Source organism: Panthera tigris, chromosome B2, assembly GCF_018350195.1.
Source record: "Panthera tigris isolate Pti1 chromosome B2, P.tigris_Pti1_mat1.1, whole genome shotgun sequence".
Lineage (NCBI taxonomy): Eukaryota > Metazoa > Chordata > Mammalia > Carnivora > Felidae > Panthera > Panthera tigris.
Window position 1 is genome coordinate 67,435,476 of NC_056664.1, and position 22,593 is coordinate 67,458,068.

General features: G+C 38.5%; 1 protein-coding gene across 1 annotated transcript in view; it reads right to left on the bottom strand.

Moving 5' to 3' along the window:
* The window catches only part of TMEM30A (transmembrane protein 30A), a 39,123-nt gene extending 17,367 nt beyond the window's left edge, over nucleotides 1-21,756 (bottom strand). Inside the window, exon 1 of the mRNA XM_042986678.1 lies at nucleotides 21,313-21,756. Within this exon, the coding sequence (XP_042842612.1) occupies nucleotides 21,313-21,549 (237 nt within the window). The 5' untranslated portion in view covers nucleotides 21,550-21,756. The remainder of the gene's footprint in view (nucleotides 1-21,312) is intronic.
* Nucleotides 21,757-22,593: the final 837 nt, after the last annotated feature.

Here is a 22,593-nt window from a genome sequence, read left to right on the forward strand (position 1 = left end):
CACTAATTTTAAATGTGATTATATTTGGAGGTGGGACCACTGGAAGATAATCAGGTTTAGATGATGTCATGAAAGTAGGGCCCCCATGATGGGATTAGTGTCCTTATAAGCAGAGACCAGAGCTCTCTTTCTCTCTCTGTCCTGTAAGAACAAATTGAAAAGGCAGCATCTGCAAAGTCAGGAAGAGGGTCCTTACCAGGAACTGAATCTACTAGTACCTTGATCTTAGACTCCCCAGACTCCAAAACCATAAGAAATAAATGTCTGTTGGTTAAGCCACCTGGTCTGTGTTTTTTGTTCGTTTTTTGGGGTTTTGGTTTATTTTTATTTGTTTGTTTTTGCAGCAGTCCAAGCTAAAACAGAGTTTGGTACTGAAAGGTGGGGTGCTGCTATAACAAATACCTACAAAGAAAGAAGTGGCTTTGGAACTGTATAAAGGGTAGAGGCTGCAAGAAACTGGAGATCGATGCTAAGAATATAGACATTAAGAGTAATTCTGCTGAGACCTCAGAAAGAAACCTGAAGAGTCAGAAAGAAAGCTACCATCCTCTAAGAGAATGCATAAATAATCATGAACAGAATACTGGTCAAAATAATAGATGGTTAAAGTCATTCTGATGAGGTCTCAGACAGGAACAAGGAACATGTTACTTGGCAATGGAGAAAAAAAAGTGATCCTTATTATGACGTGGCAGAGAACTTGGCTAAACTGTGTTCTAGTGTTTTGTGGAAGGATATTTTGTGAGAGATGAAACTGGATATTTAGTTAGAAGATTTCTAAGCAAAGTGTTGAAGGAGTGGCCTGGTTCCACCTGACTGCGTATAGTTAAATGCAAGAAGGGAGAAATGAATAGAAGCTGAAATAATGTTAAGCAAAAAGGGACCAAAACTTAAAAGATTTGGGAGATTCTCAAGGCTATCCACGTTGCAAAAAATGAGAAATGTTGTACTGAAGAGAATACTATGGGTGTGGCTGAACAACCACTAGGTAAAGCTGTTAGTGTGGGTGTGAACCATGGACGTAAACAGCTACGCCAGCAGAAATGATACCAGTTTGAACCAAAGAGGAAAGAGTCGGGACAAAATGAAGAGGGCTGTGGGACTTCTTAGATCCTACCGGACTGATCAATAGAACCAATTCACTGCAAACATGTGCTATTATTCTTCAAAACAAGGGAAGAACTACCCCAAAGATGACTCAGACACCATCAGGACTTCATCCTCAGTTCAAAGATGAAAAAGGGTTCAACAGGCCAGACGGTAGCAGCCAAGAAAGAGCCTTGCAGCAAGACTGACAGCCTGGTGGATCCTGAAGGCAGAGCATCAAACCAGAGGATTACACTTGAGCCTTAAAATCTAATGGTATTTGCCTTGCTAGGTTTTGAAGATGTGCTTAGAACTTGTAACCCCTTTTTTCCTCTCATTTTCTCCCCTTTCATATAAGAATGTCTATGCCCTATCAGTTCCTCTACTGTATTTTGGAAGCACAGACTTCTCATCTGGTTAAATAGGTTCACAGTTGGAGCGAAATTTTGCCTCAGAATGAATGAAACTGAAGTGTCACCCATATCTGACTGAACTGATATTTAGATGAGACGTTAGAGTTGATGCTGGAATGAGCTGAGACTTTGGGGGACTGTTGGGATGGAATCAAAGTATATTTTGCATACAAGAAAAACATGAACTTGAGGAGCACAAGGGTGGAATGTATGAACTGAATTTATCCCTTCCAAAATTTGTACTGTGAAGTCCTAACCTCCAATTATGATGGCATTTGGAGGTGAGCCTTTGGGAGGTAATTATGTTTAGATGAGGGTTATTAGGGTGGGGTCCCTATGACAGGATTAGTGTCTTTAATAAAAAGAGGAAGAGAGACTAGAACTCTCTCTCTGCCCTTGTAAGGACATAGCAAGAAAGTGACATTCTGCCAGCCAGAATGAGGGTTCTCACCAGAAAATGAACCTACCAGCACCATGATCTAGGACTTCCCTGCTTCAAGGACTGTGAGAAATAATTATCTGTTGTTTCAGCCACCTGGTCTATGGTATCTTGTCATAAGAGCCCAAGTTAAGATATTGTATACTTTCTTGGGTGAGATATCTCTTCAGGTCTTTGCTCATTTTTTAATTGGGTTTTCCATTTTCTTATTGCTAAATATTAAGAGTTCCTTGCATATTTTGGATAATAGTCCTTTGTCAAATATATCTTTAAAAAATTGTTTTCCTAGTCTGTGGCTTGTGTTCTCACTCTTTCGATAAATAAGAATTTAATTTACCTTAGTAAAGTACAAAAATAGCTGTTTAATTTTTATTTCTGAAACTGAACATTTAAACTTTATATATGGATGTTCATTTTTTCTTTATAATTGGAAAAAAGGTTAAAATCAATATATAGAAAATAGAGCCAGCATCTAATTGCAACATCTGACTGCTTTTCAAAAAACACAAAACTGCTTCATCTTGGTTTTGTCAAATTCTGATATTGAAATGTTCTCCATCAAGCTTATTTGTTTACTAACGAAACTTTGTTTAGAGAGAATTTTTTTTAATTAAAAAAAAATTTTTTTTTAACGTTTATTTATTTTTGAGACAGAGAGAGACAGAGCATGAACGGGGAAGGAGCAGAGAGAGAGGGAGACACAGAATCAGAAGCAGGCTCCAGGCGCTGAGCCATCAGCCCAGAGCCCGACGCGGGGCTCGAACCCACGGACCGCGAGATCGTGACCTGAGCTGAAGTCGGACGCTTAACCGACTGAGCCACCCAGGCGCCCCAAGAAAATTTTTATTCACTGCAAATATCTAGGAAAAGTTAGGCACATAACTACAACAAGCTAAAAACACAGGTCTCCTAAATGAAAAGAGGCAAAGCATATGTAATTTAGCACTAGACCTATTGGGCCACAACCTTTCATTCAGGGCCTCTATATGCACAATATTCCACTGAAAGCCAAGTTTTATGATACTGAAAAGATGAGACCATTTAGAAGACAGAACTATATTTTATTTTATTTTATTTTTTTAATGTTTATTTATTTCTGAGACAGAGAGAGGGAGAGACAAAGCATGAGTGGGGGAGGGGCAGAGAGAGAGGGAGACACAGAATCAGAAGCAGGCTCCAGGCTCTGAGCTGTCAGCACAGAGCCCGACGCAGGACTCGAACTCACAAACCGTGAGATCATGACTTGAGCAGAAGTCAGTCACTCAACCGACTGAGCCACCCAGGTGCCCCAAGACAGAACTATATTTTAAAATCTGTATTAAACTTCATTAATTTTTTTCAAATTTTTATTTTCAAAAATCTCCACATACTATCTCTCTTTTTTAAGACTAATTTAAGGATTTAAAAAAAAAAAGTTGCCAGCTGGGCCTACTACCATTTTGTATGCCTTTGAACAAAATCCTCTCAAATCACTCTTTCAAATTAGTTTCTAGGACAAAGTAGGAAAGAAGGATCATTAGCTGTGACTAACCAAGGGTATACATTATTTATTTATTTGAACAAACATAATATGATAGAATGTTAAATCTAATCAATTATACTACAGTATATTAAAACTGAACATTTTATTGGAACCAAGAATAATTGCTGAATATTAAGTTATACTTCAACAAAATAAAGGGATAGCCAAAACATTTACATTACAATCTTTTGATTACAGTTTTCAAAATATACAAAAAAATTGCATGTCTTTTGAGTTCAGGAAATCTGAAAGGAATTTTTAATTTTTTTTAAATATTTATTTATTTTTGAGAGAGTGCATGCAAGCAGGGGAGGGGCAGAAAGAGAGGGAGACAGAGAATCCGAAGCAGCCTCTAAGCTCTGCACTGACAGATCAGATCATGACCTGAGCCAAAGTTGGATGCTTAACAGACTGAGCCACCCAGATGCCCCTGAAAGGAATTTTTTAAAAATCACTATCATTAACATATTAAGCCTTACTACACACAAGGCATAACATATGGTACAAAGTAGATACAAAAGCAATCGTATCTTATACTTCAATACATTTTACACATTCCTTTCTATTATATACATACTGTATATCATCTGATCCTCACCAAAATTCTGTATTGTTATCTCCCTTGTATGCAAAGAGAATACATTGAGAAACCTGCCCAAAGTCATACAAATAGCAATAGCTGGTAGTAGACTAGAACCGAAGATTTCTGACTCCAAACCCAATGTTCCTCCCACTAAATTTTTTCTGAAGACTCATCAGTCCTCTTTGCCTCTAGAAGACTACTTTATCAAAGGTATCACGTGAATACAAAGAAAACTATAAATGCTAAGTGCCAACTGAATGGCAAAGAGGACAGTGAGTACTAGGTGAACCAAAACTTTCTTAGAAGAAAAAAGAGGGGCACCTGGGTGGCTCAGTCAGTTAAGCATCCAACTTTGGCTCAGGTCATGATCTCACAGTTCGTGGGTTCGAGCCCTACCTTGGGCTCTATGCTGACAGCGCAGAGCCTGGAGTCTGTGCTGGAGTCGGATTCTGTGTCTCCCTCTCTCTCTGTCCCTTCCCTGCTGGCACTCCCTCTCTCTCTCTCAAAAATAAATAAACATTTTTTAAAAAATGAGAGGAAAAAAGAATTTGAACTGAGCCATTAAAAAAAAAAAGTAAAAAGAAAAAAAACATTTGTACAAGTGAAAGAGGGGGAATAGAGAAGCAAGAAAATAGAGAGCAAAGACACTATAAACACTTAATACACACTGTCTGTTAAAAACTACAATAGTCCTGGCAAAGTCTGTTTTTATTTTCCTTATTTTAACCTAGGAAACTGTTATTTAGGAAAGTTCAATAATTTTCACAAGATTACCCTGTTAGGAATGATGAGCAAGAATTTGAACCCAGCTCTGCTTTTCTCCAAAATCTATGTTCTTTTCACCCTAGTAGGAAAGTAGGTGGGTCTGCACTGTGTGAGTGAAAGAAGTAACAGGGGTACAATAAGGCAGCAGGGTATCCTTAGAGCAATGAATAATATATTTTCAAGTATTTAAAATGTTTTATTAATAGGTAATATATCACTATAGACAAATTCCTGTCAAAAATACTCACCAGATAAAGGGAGTAAAGGAAAGAAATAAACATCCATATTTAACTTATTTACAGCCTCTTAAAAGCAGTTGAATGATTTTTTTTTAGGTTCAGTCACTCCATTTTAATCTTTTCTGAAGATTACTTTTTAAAAAATCAAAAGCTTAATTCTAAACTTACAGCTACAAAACAATTTAGTCCTTTATATCTTAATCAAACTCTATGGATCATATGAAATCTGTTTTATGTTTCTATAAATTAGAGAACCTAAGTAGGAACCATAGACAAGGATTTTACTACTAATTCAATCAGTAAGTTTCAATCTCACACTTGGAAATGATACATTGATGAAGTAGGTAATAAATAATGTAAATTATGTTTGAAGGACAGCAATATCAAAACTAGCTATTAATTCCCAAATGTCTTCTCCATGCCAATACATTCTTAACCTTTTACAGAAAAATTGAGATTCAGAGGTTAAACAGCTGTTATGTAACTATATTAGTTTCCTAGGGCTGCTGTAACAAACAGCCATAAACTGGGTGTCTTAGAACAAGAGAAATTTACTCTCTCACAATTCTGGAGGCTAGAAGTCTGAATTCAAGGTATCAGCAGGGCAATGCTCCCTCTGGGACTCTGGGTAGATTCCTTCCTTGCCTCCTTCTAGCTTCTGGTGGTGACCATCAATTCTTGGTGTTCTTGGACTTGCAGCTGCATCACTCCACCTCTGCCTCAGTTGCTGCATGATTCTCCCTATGTCTGTGTCTTCACATCACCTTCCCTCTATGCACATCTGTCTGTTCGCATAAGGTCACCAGTCATATTGCATAGGAGCCCACTCAAATGACCTCATGTAACTTGATTACATCTTACTCTATTTCCAAATAAAGTCACATTCACGGGTTCTAGGAGTAGGATTTCAACATGTCTTTTGGGGGGACAAAATTCAATCCACAACAGTGATAGGTTCATATCTGTCCAGCTCCAAAGTTGCTGTTCTTTCCATTACACTGCACTGCTGCTGCCTATAACCTTGAACAGCATGCACCACAGGACAATTTACAAATATGGAAGTCAATTAAAAAAATTTTTTTTAAATATTTATTTATTTTTGAGAGATAGCGAATGAGCGAGGGAGGAGCAGAGGGAGACATGGGATCCCAAGCAGGCTCCAGGCTCTGAGCTGTCAGCACAGAGCCTGATGTGGGGCTCAAACTCACCAATCGTGAGATCGTGACCTGAGCCGAAGTCAGACACTTAACCGACTGAGACACCCAGGCGCCCCGGAAATCAATTCTAAAGTCATTCATTGTATTTTCAAATAAAATTGGTATCAATTGTGAATACACCACTGTTTTAAACAGTGCTACCAAATCTTCATACTTTGCAACTAAAATATAGATTAAAAACAACTTTGCTATGATAAGTAGATATTGTAGGGGCCAAGGGCAGGCAGCCCCAAGATGGGTCACTTTGGCATGAACATTATTTTAAGTTAAAAGCAATCAAAACCCAGCAGATTGAGGAAATGCCCTTCAGTTCCCCCTCAAATGCTTACTTGTACCAGGAAGAGAGCCTTAACAGAGATTCCTCTTACCTAAGAAACTTACCTACACAACAGGGCAACCTTTGCTTTCCCAACACCTCCTTTCACCTTCCTGCTAATGTTTTTTTTTTCTCCTTTGTATCCTCAGACCCCTATTCCTCTCCTTCGCTCATATATAAACATCATGTTGCTTGACTGCTGAGATTTCGATGACTATATGCATTCCCTGTAGTATATTATCAAATTTTATTTTCTCTTGTTAATCTGTCTCATGTCAATTTGATTCTTAGTACAACTAGAAGGACCCTGAAGGGTAGCAGAAATTCTTCCTCCCTGACAATATAATCCCAGGACCATCTTAACTTTTAGAGTTTGAAATAGAATTTTATAATACAAAGTTTTTATATATGGCATTTAATCCATTTCTACCAACAAAAAAAAAAAATTAATTTCAACATAACGTTTTAGTCTATACCTTAAAAGTCTTACTAAGGTATCAAGTTACAAAAATTGCCTAGGAAAAACTAATGAAAAGGGCATTGCTAATTATGCTCCAACCTATATAATAGGGTAGATTAAAGGAACAGACAAACTAATACGAATAAAGCAGAGAGCTTTCTATTTTGAGGAAATACATGATCACCTCTATATAAAATACTGTTTTTGTATAGTCATACAACTGATGTCCAAACATTAGTGGCTTTTACCTATGTCTCAAGCGCTATTTTCTGACAATAACCTCATGCTACTTTGTATCATGTGGCATCCATTATACTCCCCTCTCTAAATTGTCACTGGTCTTATCTCCACCCCCAGTCCCATTTTATTTTCCTAGATGTTGAGTTCACTTGGTTGTGTTTCTTCCTTCCTACTTGGAACTCTTAACCATCTCTATTCAAATTTATGGTGATCTTTTGAAAATTAACTCATACATATATGATGTTTTAATCCTTTTTGGTTGTACTTCCCTAAAAATTTGACTTAAAGAAAAATCAATACTGATGATTCATTGAATCCCTTAATCTTACACCCGACTGTTTTCGTTTGATGTCTGTAAATGGTACTGAAAAAGGACTTCAACTACCTCCATTCTGACCTCAGTCTGTACTTTCTAATTGATTAAGTTCTTTCCAGCTTATCTCTTAACCCAAGCAAAAGACCCTCTGGGAAAGCACCCCGAGATGGGAACTGAAACTACCCCCCTTTAAGCAATAAGGAGTTCCCTGAGCAAGCAAGAGTCTGTAAGACTGACTCCAAGACAATGACTGCCCAGACCTTTACTGCCCACTGGCATGTACCCACTGACCTTTGTCCCACATTTTCCTTATAAAAATGTTTTTAATGTTTATTTATTTTTGAGAGAGAGAGAAAAACAGAGAGAGAGTGGGGAGGAGCAGAGGGTGGGGGGACATGGAGTCCGAAGCAGGCTCCAGGCTGATAGCACAGAGCCTGATGAGGGGCTTGAACTGAGAAACCCCAAGATCGTGACCTGAGCTGAAGTCAGACGTTTAACTGACTGAGCCACCCAGGTGCCCCCACATTTTCCTTATATAAACCTAGAAGTATTTTCAGCACTTTTGGAAACTAGTCCACTATCTCCCCAGTGTTGATCACACTAAAATAAATTGCTCTTATTTCACCACCACTCATTTTTCTGTCTTTGGATTTTGTCAGCAGCCACTGGCTGAACCTGATCTATTTGGGACCCCTAGAGCCAGGTGCTCTTGCACCCCTGTGCCCTGGCTAAAGCATCACCATTGTCCCAGGCATCTAAACTCAAAATCTCAACTTTGGCATTAGCTCCCAAGTTCTGCGAATTCTTCCTTAACAATATATTTAGCATCCATGAATTTGACTCTCATTGCTTCCACTACAGATCAAACTTGAGACCTCATGCTAATTTTTTTAAAGGGAGGGGAAAAATTACATTATAGCTTCTAAATAATTAAGTAAAAATAAGTCACATAATTTTTTTCAAAACTAAATATAATCAGGGGCACCTGTGGCTCAGTCAGTTGAGAGTCCAACTCTTGATTTCAGCTCAAGCCATGATCTCATGAACCATGAGATCAACCCCACCATAGGACTCTGCACTGACACTGTGGAGGCTGCTTGGGATTCGCTCTCTTCCCCTGTCTCTCTGACCCTCCTGCCACCCCTCCCCCTCAAAATAAATAAATAAACTTAAAAAGAAAAAAAAAAAAACTAAATATAATCGTATATAATGTGAGACCTGAGAGCTGAGAACAACAGCCAACTTAGTGTATTGATGAACAATGTTATTAGATGCTATAATGTCATATAATCATCCTTAAATAAATTTCAATTAATTTTAGAAATCAAACTACAAATCCATGTAACTGGTAGTTGGTCTTCGGCTTCCAAATTTTCAGAACTAATATGTATACAACAGCACTTACTTTTAAAATAACCCCCCCCCCCAAAAATCTATGTTGGTGTGCAGAGCAGTGAGTGTATTTTATGCCATTTTTAAAATCATGCACCCCCCTCCCTCGCTGCAACATTTGCCAATCAACTTGTTTGCTAAATTTTCAGCACTATCTAGATACTGTTCAACAGGCAAATTTGTTTTGCCTTTAGACATAGATGGATGTAGAGAGCAAAACGGAGTTTCTTATGACAAGCAGGAGCCTGTGTCAAGCAATGATGCAAGTAAAGGTACTGCAGCTAGGAGATATCGCCAGGACCAACATCAGCTGACACCCCAGAACTGATAACAAGCAGAGCCAGAGGAGATATGCAGGGGCCCAAAACTGATTAAATTCCTTTAAAAGGGGGAGGATTTTTGCAGCAAAATGTCACTCTTTAGACTTGACCTCTATGTCTGACCACTTAAAAAAGGCAACTGCCACCGAAGGCTCTGCCTGATTATCTCCGAACAGAACTGAGATCCTTCACTGCTTGAACATAAGCAGCAAGTGCCCAGAGCTGACCTGGACCAGATGAGGTCTTATCTCAACTGAGCATCCACAGACTGACTTTTTAACTTCCTATACCCTTCTGTTATCTTGTTTGTTGTATGGTTTATCTTATGTTCTGCTCTGTGTGCTGTGTAAGAAGTCAGGTTTAATCACATGGTGAAATGACACTGAGTTTGGAATCCTGAACCTGCTTTATAATTGTGATTAACTCTGTTCTATTATTGAATAAAGCTGAGATTGTGGAAAGAGACAACTCATGTGTGTGCTGTCACAGGGTGCTCTTGACAATGGGTATCATATCATACAAATTTCATCTTCTACTCTATAACATTTTCCTTGGCTAATTTCAAGAATTCCTTCAGACCCACAGTACCATTCAGATGATCAATAAACTGTTTTAAAATTTCTTGATTGTACTTATTTGGTTTAATTAATTTGTTCATTAAAACATCTTACCCCCTATTAGATGCCAAGCATTGTGCCATAGGATGGAAAAACATAATGGAAAAATACACTATTCATACTACAAAAAAATTTAGACTAGTGAAATAGAAAGTCATGTTAATAATTACAGGATATAATTTGATAATGTTATGTCAGGCCATAAGCTAGTACTTATGGAACCTGAGAAACATATATATCAGGTGGGAAAAGGGAGGAACAAGGCACACTTTCCACAGTGTTGACAGAAATGAAATTTGAAACAAATGGCAGAATAAGAAAAGGAAGGACATTTCAGGTAGACCTGGCAGCATGCCACATTCCAGAAACTACAGTAGTCTGCTATGGCTAGAGCAAAGGGTAGGGGAGTGGTAGGAGGTGAGGTTAGAGAGTAGAGAAGTATTTATGATAGCATAAAGAAAATTACATTCGTTAAGGGGTCTGAACATTAGCCTGAATACTAGAGGGGGCCATAGGAGAAACTTTAAGCAAGAAAATGAAATATTAACTAGTCTTTTAAAAAGTTCACCCTGCTAAAGAAAACACCAGACTAGGGGGCCTGGGTGGTTTAGTGTGCTGAGCCTCTGACTCTTGATTTCAGCTAAGGTCAGAATCTCACAGTTCATGTGATCAAGCCCTGTGTCAGGCTCTGCGCTGACAGTGAGGAGCCTGTTTGGGATTCTCTTTCTCCTTTTTCTCTCTCTGTCCTAGTCCCACTCCCCCCTCAAAATAAAGTAAACATTTTTTTAAAACAAGGAAAAGAAAATATCAGACTAGAAGCAAAGAAAACAGAATGTCACTGCAACAATCCAGGTGGGAAATGTTGAGAACACAAACTAAAAAAAGGGCATTGGAAATGAGGAAAAGACAGATTCAAGATATATAAAGTAGAATCTAGAATCTACAGAACTTTAGTACCTAGAGATGGGATGATGACAAAGAAGTTTAGTTTGACTTCCAGGATTTCTGGTGTGGAAAAACCCAGTAGATGGTGATGGCATTCACTGTAAGGAAGGTGCACCATGCTTTTTATGTTGCTAATACAAAGGTCAGCTCTCAACACTCCCTTCATATGAACTAGCAGCAGCAGCACTGGGCATTGCTGTTCACCTACTCTTCCTCAAAACTGGTTTCCAGGACACCACACTTACCTTGTTTTTCTCCTACTTCACTGGCTGCTCCTTTCTAATCCCCTTAGCTGTTCCTCCCCATCGCCCCAACCTCTATATACACTGGAGTGATTCAGGGCTGTCTAGATGCTCTCACTTTTCTTTGACCTATAACCACTCTCTTGACTTCATTTTATCTTGTCTTTACATATCATCTGTGTTAATTAACCTTCAAAATATGTAACCAAAGTATTAACCTTCCCCCTAGACTCTTATATTCAATTGCCTGCTCATTATTTCCAACTTGGATGTCTAAAAGGCATCTCATCCTAGCAAGTCAAAAATGGAACCCTTTTTTTTCAGCCTCTCACACTCACACCCTTAGTACTACACCAAAACTTCCTCTATAGTCTTCCGCCATCTCAATAAACTACAACTCCATTCTTCCAAAGTAGATCAAAATATCTTAAAGTTGTCTTTGATTCTATCATTTCTCTCACCACCACCCCCACAAGTCTACTACCTGAGAAAATTCTATTAACTCTATTTTCATAATATATCCTAAATCTAACTGCTTTTCACTGCAACCATTCTACTGTGGCCACCATCATCTCCTGCTTGAATTATTGCAATAGACCCTTATCTCGTTTCCCTGTGCAGGGGCCAAGGGCAAGCTGCTCCAAGATGGGTCACTTTGGCATAAAGATTACTTGGAGTTAAAAGGCCATCAAAACCCAGCAGATTCAGGAAAAGGTCTTTACTTCCCCCACAACTGCCTAAAAATAATTTAGATAGAGGACCTGCTCCAGGAAGAGAGCTATCATCATAGATAACTACATCATACTATGAACTACATATGGTAGACAGGGAGGAACCTACCAAGGCCTGTTTGATCAAAGTCTTCTATGCCCTATTGTTTCTGAAAGGCCCAGCAAACATTTGTTTACCAAACAATTATGTCCCTGTGAACTACATTTCTTCCCTTTAAAGTTCCAAGCTTCTATCCCTTCTCCTTAGTTTATTATGACACATATATCTCATTTTGCCTGTTTTTGGAATTTCCATATCTGTATGGATTCCTCACATGTACACTGTTAAATTGGATCATCTCATGTCAGTTTGATTCTTAGTCCAGCTAGAAGGACTTTGAAGAAGACAGGACACTCTTGCTTCCCCCAAATCCACTTCTACTCTTATCCCCACAGGTAATATTCTCCATATCATGACCAGAATGACTCTTTTAACCATAAGTAAGATCATGTCACCAATCTGTGTGAAACTTTTCAATAGCTTCCAAAATCCTTATCCTTACCCATATGATGTGCACCCCATTACTATACCACTCAAACCCTATCTTCTACTATTCTTTCCCACTTCTCACTCTACTCCAGCCACACCGGCCTCTCTGCTGTTCCTCAAACATCCTATTAAACACACTCTTCAAGACTTTTGCTCTTACTATTTCTTCTGCCTGGAACATCCTTCCCTCAGTTATCAATATGGCTCATTCCCTGACTTCTTTCAGATCTTTATTCAAATACCACTTTACTGAGGCCTTCCCAGACTATTCTATTTAAAATTGTCAATCATTCTTCAACCCTTCCTATTCCCTTTCCTTCCTTTATTTTTCTTCATAGCATTTTACATCCAACTATCCAATATACTTCAGATACGATAAATTAAGGAGCAAGTTAATGAAAGATAAGAATGGACATTATCAACAAGTGTGGACCCTTCTTTTCAAACAGACTGTGGAGAAAAAAAAGAATACAGACCAGCAACTACAGGAATGAAAACAAAGGGTAAGAGTGCTAGGATATGAATTCTAGCTATGTGATTAAGCAAACGACTTAATCTCAGAGTTAACATCCCCTTCTTAAAAAAAAAAAAAAAAAAAGTAATAATAACATTACCATGTATCACTATATCAAATGACACATGGATGTAAAATTTTTAGCAGGGTAAACACTCAAAGTTAAGTCATTAATATTTTTATTACTACACAGAATTAAGATAGGACTTTTCATTTTTTAAGAGGTAGAACTAGAACACACTTACATGTTGAACAGAAAAGGAAAAAAGAGAGTCTGAAGAAAATAAGAGGGAGGTAATGATATTCAATATTCCATCTATTAACTTATTTTTTAAAAATTTATCAACAAAGTGGGGCGCCTGGATGGCGCAGTCGGTTAAGCGTCCGACTTCAGCCAGGTCACGATCTCGCGATCCGTGAGTTCGAGCCCCGCGTCAGGCTCTGGGCTGATGGCTCGGAGCCTGGAGCCTGTTTCCGATTCTGTGTCTCCCTCTCTCTGCCCCTCCCCCGTTCATGCTCTGTCTCTCTCTGTCCCAAAAATAAATAAAAAAACGTTGAAAAAAAAAAATTTATCAACAAAGTGATACACCTGATTTGCATTTCACATATAAAACAACACATAATGGCTTTTACTATGAAATCAAGTTCAACTCACAACTATAATCAATATAAAAATGCAATCTATTTTTCAGTGTCTAAACTACTAGACTCATACAAGATGATTTAGCTCCATCTAGCCAACATATTACTACCAGACAAATCTTCCTATATATAGCCCAATTTTGCAGAGACTCCTAACATCCTCCAACCTCAATCTCTGTGCTACCTTTCTTCCATAGTTGAAAATTCAATTACTAACTATGGAGAACAAACTGATGATTACCAGAGGGAGGGCTGGGTCGGGTGGATGGGTGAAATAGGGGATGGGGATTAAAGAGTATACTTATCATGATGAGCACTGAGTAATATATAGACTTGTTGAATCACTATACTGTACACCTGAAACTAATAAAACACTTTATGTTAACTACACCAAAATTAAAAATCTTAATTAAAACACACACACACACACACACACATACACACACACACACACACACACAGGGGTGCCTGGATGGCTCAGTCAGCTGAGTATCTGACTCTTGGTTTCAGCTCAGGTCATGATCTCGTGGTTTCATGAGTTTGAGCCCCACATCAGGCTCTGTTCTGGCAGGGCAAAGCCTGCTTGGGATTCTTCTCTGTCCCTCCCCTGCTTGCGTGTGTCTGTCTGTCTCAAAATAAATAAACTTTAAAAAAAAAGAAAAGCAATTTCTCTAAAAACAAAACACACACACACACACACACACACACACACACACACACACACACCCCAATCTTGTTATCAAAATAAAGACCACATTTCCAGCCTCTAGCCTCCCTTATAGTCATATGGTCTTGTTACTAAGTGGAGGAGTATGTGGCAGCTTCCATGAACCTTCTTTAAAAGGCCTATCCCTTTGTTCTCTATCCCTTCTTTCATACCTCTGTCTGGAAAAGGATGTGACAACAGAATTTTCTCCTCCATTCTGGCCTGTCAGCACGGGATCCAATCCCTAAGAATGGCAGAGCAGTAAACTAGACAGAATGAGGACCCAGTAAAACAACCTCTACAACTAGCCAGAAACCAAGTTTCTAAGGGATTTTTACATGAGAATGAAAATCTTAATTCCTCATTGTTGAACCCAATCCTAATGGATACACACTGTATCAATCACTGTCACTTCCCTAGTTCAATATACTCATTATCAAATACTCAAGTCTATCCACAACCTAGCACTGGGTTATTTGCCCTTATTCCGATTTTCTCTATACCTTTTGATTTCCTGTCACTACATCTCTGTTCATATTAACCTTCTTTCTTGGAAGGCATCCAACCTCCCATTTAGAAGTGTTATTTATCCTTCCAGTTCCAGCTCAAAGCCCACTTCCACCACAAACCTTTCCATGGTTATTAAAGACAGATGTGATCTTATCTTCCTTTGAAATATTAAGGCATATTCTATTTGTGCCACTCAGCTAGCAATGCTTAGTTTTCCTTTTAGGTGTATAATCTCATCTACCCGCCCCCCCCACCCCCATCCCAAAAGATTCTAGGCTCCTTAAGACAGGCTCTCTGCATGAGCAAAAAATAAAAATAAAAAAAAAATAAAAAAATTTAAGAGGCCCTGTCCACAAACATTTTTCTAACATGCACTATATCCAGAACAGCACTTTGTGTACAGAATGTGCTCAATATCAATTAAAACTCCTGATAAATTTAATTCAGCCTATAGAGTTTTTACCACCAAAACCCATTATGTCCTTTATCAGCTAAAATTCAAGGGTAGCCTGTCCTAATGTCCAGATTGTAATAAAATCTGTTGGATATAAACACAGTTTGTGAGGGGCGCCTGGGTGGCGCAGTCGGTTAAGCGTCCGACTTCAGCCAGGTCACGATCTCGCGGTCCGTGAGTTCGAGCCCCGCGTCAGGCTCTGGGCTGATGGCTCGGAGCCTGGAGCCTGTTTCCGATTCTGTGTCTCCCTCTCTCTCTGCCCCTCCCCCGTTCATGCTCTGTCTCTCTCTGTCCCAAAAATAAATTAAAAACGTTGAAAAAAAAAAAAAAATTAAAAAAAAAAACAAAACACAGTTTGTGAACATGGGAGTGTAGCTATCTCTTTCAGATACTAATTTCATCTCCTTTAGATACATGCTCAGTAGTGGGACTGTGGGATCCTATGGTAGTTCCTTTTTTAATTTTTTGAGGATCTTCCATAAAGGTCGTACCGATTTACATTCCACTGAGTTCCTTTTCTCTACACCCTCTCCAACACTTGTCATTTCACATCTTTTTGTTAAGAGAGTGGACCTTAAGTGTTCTCACCAAAGTGTTTACACTAAAAAAAAAAATTTTTTTAAACAGGTAACTGTAGGTGACAGATGTGCTTATCAGCTTGATTATGGTGATCATTTCACAATGCACACATATATATATCAAACCATCACACTGAACACCTTAAAACATACAATTTTTATTTGTCAACTATATACCTCAATAAAGGTAGGGAAAAGGTTTATACTAAAGACAATAGTCCATAACTTATCCTAGAAAGAAAGAGGCTACTGGGGAAAGAGGAACTACATACAGTTCCCCTATTTTAAAAAGTTAATATTAAATGTAAAAAGCATACAAAGCACAGTACAGAATACAATGATAAACTGTAGACCTGCCCATTAGCTTAAATACAAAACACAAAAGAATCAGAGGTAAAACAGAACAACAGATGTAGATGACTAGATTAGTTTAAGAGTTATCATATTTCTCAGCTTTGTTTTGCTACCACTATAATTGTTCCTCTAAATCAAACTTCCACTTCTTCTTAGTAATTCTAAAAATACATCCTATTCCTAAGAAACAAACTGAATTTAATGTGCTGGGAAAGGTGGAATTTGAAGGACATGCAGTATTTACACTATATAAGAAGGACTGGAAAACTTCCATTTTTGAATGTGAATTTGTCTTAAAGGAAATCAATGTTAAGACCTAAACAGGTCACCCAACAAAATGCTGAGTAATAAGGTAAATCATTGTAGGTATTAATTAGATTAATTTTTTTAATGGCATTTTAAGTACCCCTTTGAACTAATAATTACATGCTAAAGAATTTATCTGAAATCCTTTCTTCAAAGTAAAAATTTCAAAAGCAATTTTTTTTTTACCTTGCTTGAACTTAATCTGACTGTGACAAAAAAAATGAAAAATGATACCACCTGAGTCAAGATTAATGTTAAGTTTAGCTAAGGTATTATACATCTATTAAATGTGTACAAAGAAGACTGAACACAAGCAATTATCAGGGATCATTATACCTACCTTGAAAGATTACTGAGGATTAGAATGTATAAATTAAACACTGCTATTTTTGTAACAAATGCTAAATTTGCCTGTATGTTTCTTTAAAACTTGAAGTCAAGGGCAGGAAATTCTTTTCTGTAAAGGGCCAGAAAGTAAACACTCTGGACTTTGCAAATCAAGAAGCAAGGTCAAGGATATTATGTAGGTTCCTATATAACAAAAGAAAACAACTTTGCACAAATTTTTATTGATGAAATTGAAAATATAATAATAACAATGGCATACAATATTTTGGTAATACAGGTCTACTAATAAGAATGGAATTATTTGGGGGAGGGAGGGGTAACATTTCATGTAAGTGACGTCCAAAATTAGTGTTCCCTATCATCAAATCAATTGCAATTGTTCATCTATAAAACCATTCATTCTCAGTTCTTGAGCTTTACAAAATGGTCTGGGCCAGCCATATTTACTTTGTCATATCTTGCTCTAAGTACTAAAGTTACTTGAGAAACAAATTAAAACACTACAAACTTCTTAATTTCCAAGAGTCAGCTTCTAAGCAGCTGCAATTCATTTGAATATCAAAATTTTAAACTTCTTAACATAAAGTGCCTTATCTTTAACAATCATTTCTACACAGCAACTTATTCCTCCTTGACTCTTAGCTGTAAGTTAAGCATACACAAAGAATAATGCTAAATGCAGAAGAGAAATCTAATCATCTTAAAACTCTTATTATGTAAGAATCCAAGTTACACAGTACAAACAACAGATAGAAAATATTTTTATCAGAAATTAGGGAAACAGAAAATAACCAGAATTAAATAATTGAGGGCAGTAAATGACATAAGATAAAGTAGAAGAGAGGTGGAATTTCTCTATCAAACATGCTGGCAGCAAGGGCGTAGTGGGTGGGAGGGGTCCTATTCCACTAAAAGTTAAAGAAAACATTATCTTGAACCTTTTGGTAATATTAACTTGAAGTAAATATTTAGTTTTTAAATTTACTCTGAATATTACTTTGAAAAATGTCTTCATCTGATTCTAACCATTAATTTAAAACAATATAACTTCACACTGATAAATACCTTTGCAAAAGTTAAGAATACTTCATTACCTTTCTCAAGTTAACTCTATTCAAGAAATATCTCAGCCTCACCAACAAGGTCCCAAGACTAGAAAATCATTATTTTTGCCATAAAAGTATGTGACTGACTCCTACAACTGCCAAATTAAAGGAAATATTCATTCCTTGCTGCTAATATTAAATGAAGATATTAAACCTTAATGTTGAGATATTAAATATTTAAAATATTTTCTTATGAATGATAAAATTAACAACTTTAGTTTTCTAACAACTTCATTGAATTAGATTGTGGAAAATCTAAAACCCAACTAAACAAGATATACAAACCTAACAGGATGGAGCTGGGAAGATAATACTGCCACATAGAAGCATTAAAATTTAAAAATATCTTTTCTATACCCTTTTCAGGGGAGTCCAATGTGCTCTGTAAGAGTAATTTTTTAATATAACATTTCTGGGAGAAGGGTAAAGACCCATCGATTTTTGTGTCTCAAAAATATGGATTTCTGATCTTATCAGCACTTTAAGCTAAATTACAAAAGCATTCTTATTTGACAAGTCTCCTCTGGCCTAGTAATTTGATGTAATACAGCAAAGAAAGTTCTTAAAATTTCAAAATTGAGGGGTGCCTGGGTGGCTTAGTCGGTTAAGTGTCCCACTGCAGCTCAGGTCACGATCTCACGGTTCATGGGTTCAAGGCCCACGTTGGGCTCTGCACTGACAACTCAGAGCCCGGAGCCTGCCTCGGATTCTTCGTCTCCCTTTCTCTGCCCCTGCCCCACTCACACTTTGTCCCTCGCTCTCAAAAAGAAATAAACATTAAAAAAAATTTTTTTTTAATTTTCAAAATTGAGGAAATAAGCTAAAGAGGTGTGAACAACTTACAGTGTAGAGACTGGCAAGAACTTCTCATTACCCATTTACTTTTAATAACCCTCAACATATTTTAACCTAAACTAGTGGCTAACAAAAGGTGGAGAGCTGGCAGAAACAAGCATGTATGTTTTGGGAATGTTCCCTAGTTTTTCTAATATTTCACATTGGTTCTAGTCCAGAACCAATTTTCTACATATTTAACAGCCAAATTAATTTTTAAAATTCTATTTACCCAACTATCAGCATTGGTACAAAATTCCTAATCATTACCAATTTTCATTTCATCTGGTTCTAAAGGTGATACAATTCAAATATGCAGCATTTTTAAAAATCATGTTAAAGCTCGAAGTCATAGATTTTTAGAGTTGAACAGCATTTCAGAGATCACCTAGTCTGAATCTTTTGATTCTTCAAGAAAAAGAAACTGCGACTCAAAAGTATGCCTATGATCACAATCTAGAGAGTAACAGAGCTGAGACCTCAACTCTAATGCCTTGAATCTTCAGTGCCCTTTTCATCAGACCAAGGTGCAAGAGACTCCTCAGCCCCCGTGATTCAGAATCACATATATGAGAGCTAGTTAGTTGAAATTTCCATTTCAACAACTGCTTACTTATTTCAGAACCCAAAAGTTTCAAAGAAAGTAAATATTTATTTTCACAGTATATTAAACATTAACAGAAGTTAAGTTCTGATAATTTAGCAAATACCCATCATATAAAATTCCAAATTATTGCTACTTTCATCTTATTATCTTAAGTTTAAGTAAAATGATCAAATTTCTAACGTTAAATTCTTTTCTTCTACTTAACTATGAACATTGCAGTAGGATTCTAGTGTAGTGTACAAGATCAAGGCTGGGAATCAAGACATCTAGGTTTTTGTCTTAATTTTACAACACTCTGATAGCTTAGTGACAAATATCAATCCCTCTGACTCCATTTCTCATTTCCTGATCAGTGATTATCATATTGAAAGGAACTATTTATTGTAAAAACTTAGTGTCAGGAATATTACCTATATTGTTTCTAATTCTCGTATTTTAGAAGAGAGGCATCATTCACCTATTTTACAGGTGAGGAAACTTAGGCTTGGAGAGATTAAATTTTCCAAGAAACTGAGCTAGTTAGTTAGTAGATGAGCTGGAATTTAACCCCACCTCTGCCTAACTCCAACCTAGAGCCCATGGGCCCTTGCATTACACTGTTTTTGCTCAGATCCTAATATGTGTGATCCTACTGTGGTTGGGTGAACAAGTACTATCTACATATGCAGGACACTTAGGGAGGTAAAAAGGATAAAACAAAAATACATGCTGAAGAAACATACTGTAGCACTTTCTCCTGTTACTAAACAAAAATGAATTTTTAGTAAAACATTTAAAAACTATGCTATTGATACTATTCTCATTAGTATTATTAACATCAAAGTGAGCACTGTACAATTAAAAGACAAACGGATTTTGCTTTAGAAGTAACATCGTAAATTATACCATAAAATAGGTATCTTTGTTCCTATTCCATTAATTGAAATAAAATTACTCTGAAAGACCCATTAAATCACATGCACATATTTAAAGTATTTAATGAAATTAGAAAAAAAAAATGGCATAACCTAACAGAACAGAAGGAATCATGAGAAGATACCAGTTCTTGCCCTTCCAAACAGATAACTATACCCTTCGATATACAAGAGGATGGGCAGATTTTAATACAGGGCATCTCTACAAAGCATTTACATTCCAGTATCAACCTATCTTCACCACTACAGATAGATGAAGATACTATGATACGGCTCCGACAGTCAAGATGCTTTCCCAAGTTTCTATGTCATGTTTATAACAGTAAAATGTTCAGTAGATAGTGTACAACCAATTCTCTGCGTATAGCCCTTGACTCTTTTCCAAATTTAAATTCGGGGGGTGGGGGGACTAGAGCGATGTATTTCACAGTGATTAAGCGTAGTTTAAAAGCAAACCAGAATTGAAGATTCTGGTTACCTTTAACCTATATCATGCCTTACAAGTAAGAGCATTTATTAGCCCCAAATGAAAACTTCTGTGCGCACTTCGGTTACGTGTCCGAATATGTGACCTGATAACACGACAACTTTACATAAAAATCATCAATACCTCTATGACTCTGGCTCCTTTCCTAACAATGGCCAACGTGTTAATTTCTGTAATCCCTACACGAGTAATGACTCTGACCACATCAGTTCTTCCGGAGTTACATCCAGATCTAACTTCTCCCCCCAACCCCCTTTTTTTAAACCTCCGTTGGAGGCGAAAACCCCGACCGAACCACACAAACCGCGCACTGAAGGGGCGGGCGTTCTTCACCTGACCCACTCCCTGCGTTAAACATCCATTCCGTCCGTAACCCTGTAAATCGCAAGAGGAAACTCGGACAAAACTGCAAATATAGAAAGCAACACAGAAAGAAAAAGAAGAAACAGAAGAGAGGGAAGACGCGGGGGAGGGCGGAGCCCGCCTGTCAACCTCCAGGGAGCTGAGGCTGGAGTGGAGCGGACCTGGAGGACCCCGCTCCAGAGCAGCGCCAACTCCCACCGCCGCTCCCTCCCCTCACCTCGATCTCGCGGATGTTGTTGGAGGTGACGAAGATGCCGATGCCAATGGGGATGAAGATGAGGCCGATGATGAAGAAGGTAGGTAGCACCGTGCCAGCCGTAAGAATGGGCTGCCAAGCCGGCAACCGTTGCTGTTTGAAGGCCGTGTTATCCGGCCTCCGGTTCTTAGCGGTGCCCCCAGGAGCACACGGGGGCCCACCATCCACTTCATCCTTCGCGTTGTAGTTCATCGCCATCGACCCCCACGGCGCGGCTCCGCGAAGCGCAGGTGGACCACCCAGGGGACCCGCCTGCTGACCCTGACAGAAGACGCGCAGGCGCCGCCGCCGCCGCCGCCACCTCCTCTGTAAAGGCGGAAGAGGCGGGACACCCTTCCGCAGACTGCCGCCGACCGGAAGCGGGAGTCGGCTGGGGACGCCAGAGGGAGGGAGAGAGGAAGGAGGGAGAAGACTGAGGGACAAGGGGAGGGGAAAGGGGAGGAGGGTAGAAGGGAGAGGGAAGAGGCGGACGCACCCTGATCATCTGCCCTGTGACGACAAAGTGAGGGCCTCAATCCCCCAGAGCGTGGACCTACGTTGCGCCTGCGCCGCCCTGGGAGCGAAGAGGTCTCGACGCTTACGCCGTATGCTTGTTTTAGCTCCTCGGGCCGAAGCTTCTGCTCTCACTCACCTGACTGTTGCTGTGGTTATCATGGCGAGGGCCGTTTTGGGACGCAAGTCCAGCCCACTGGGCCCAAATCACCTTCCTCAGCCCTGGAGCTGCTGAAGTCTTTCTGGTGGCTTTGGCGCCAAACAGGTTTTTGTCTTGCCTCGAAGCCCTCTGAGGGGTATCCGAGCATTTGAAAGACCACACCAAGCCTGGTGGGATTGGCAGTATTTGCTTAGGTTATAAAACCGCGACTTTCTCTTAAATATATAAACCTCTACTCAAGGCGCAAACGTAAACGTTAAAGTGAGATGCGTGATGAGTGACCCTATTGTACTGTAAGAATAAATCCTACCAGATGGTGAACCCTTTTAGCTTACCTCTAAGCTATTTTCTCCTCCATTAATGGTCTTTATGTTAACTTTTACCTTATTTTCTGTGTCTGCGTTTCTCCTTTGCACTTTAAGAAGTCTCTTGTAATAAGCTGTAGCTTTTTATTTTACTGTTAATAAAAAAACCTCAACGAATTATGGCAACACTATAAAATGAGATACTATGTAGACACCTTAAAACTGCTGAGTACTTAATGACCCTCGGAAATATTCCTGATATAAAAAATAACTAAATTACACCTA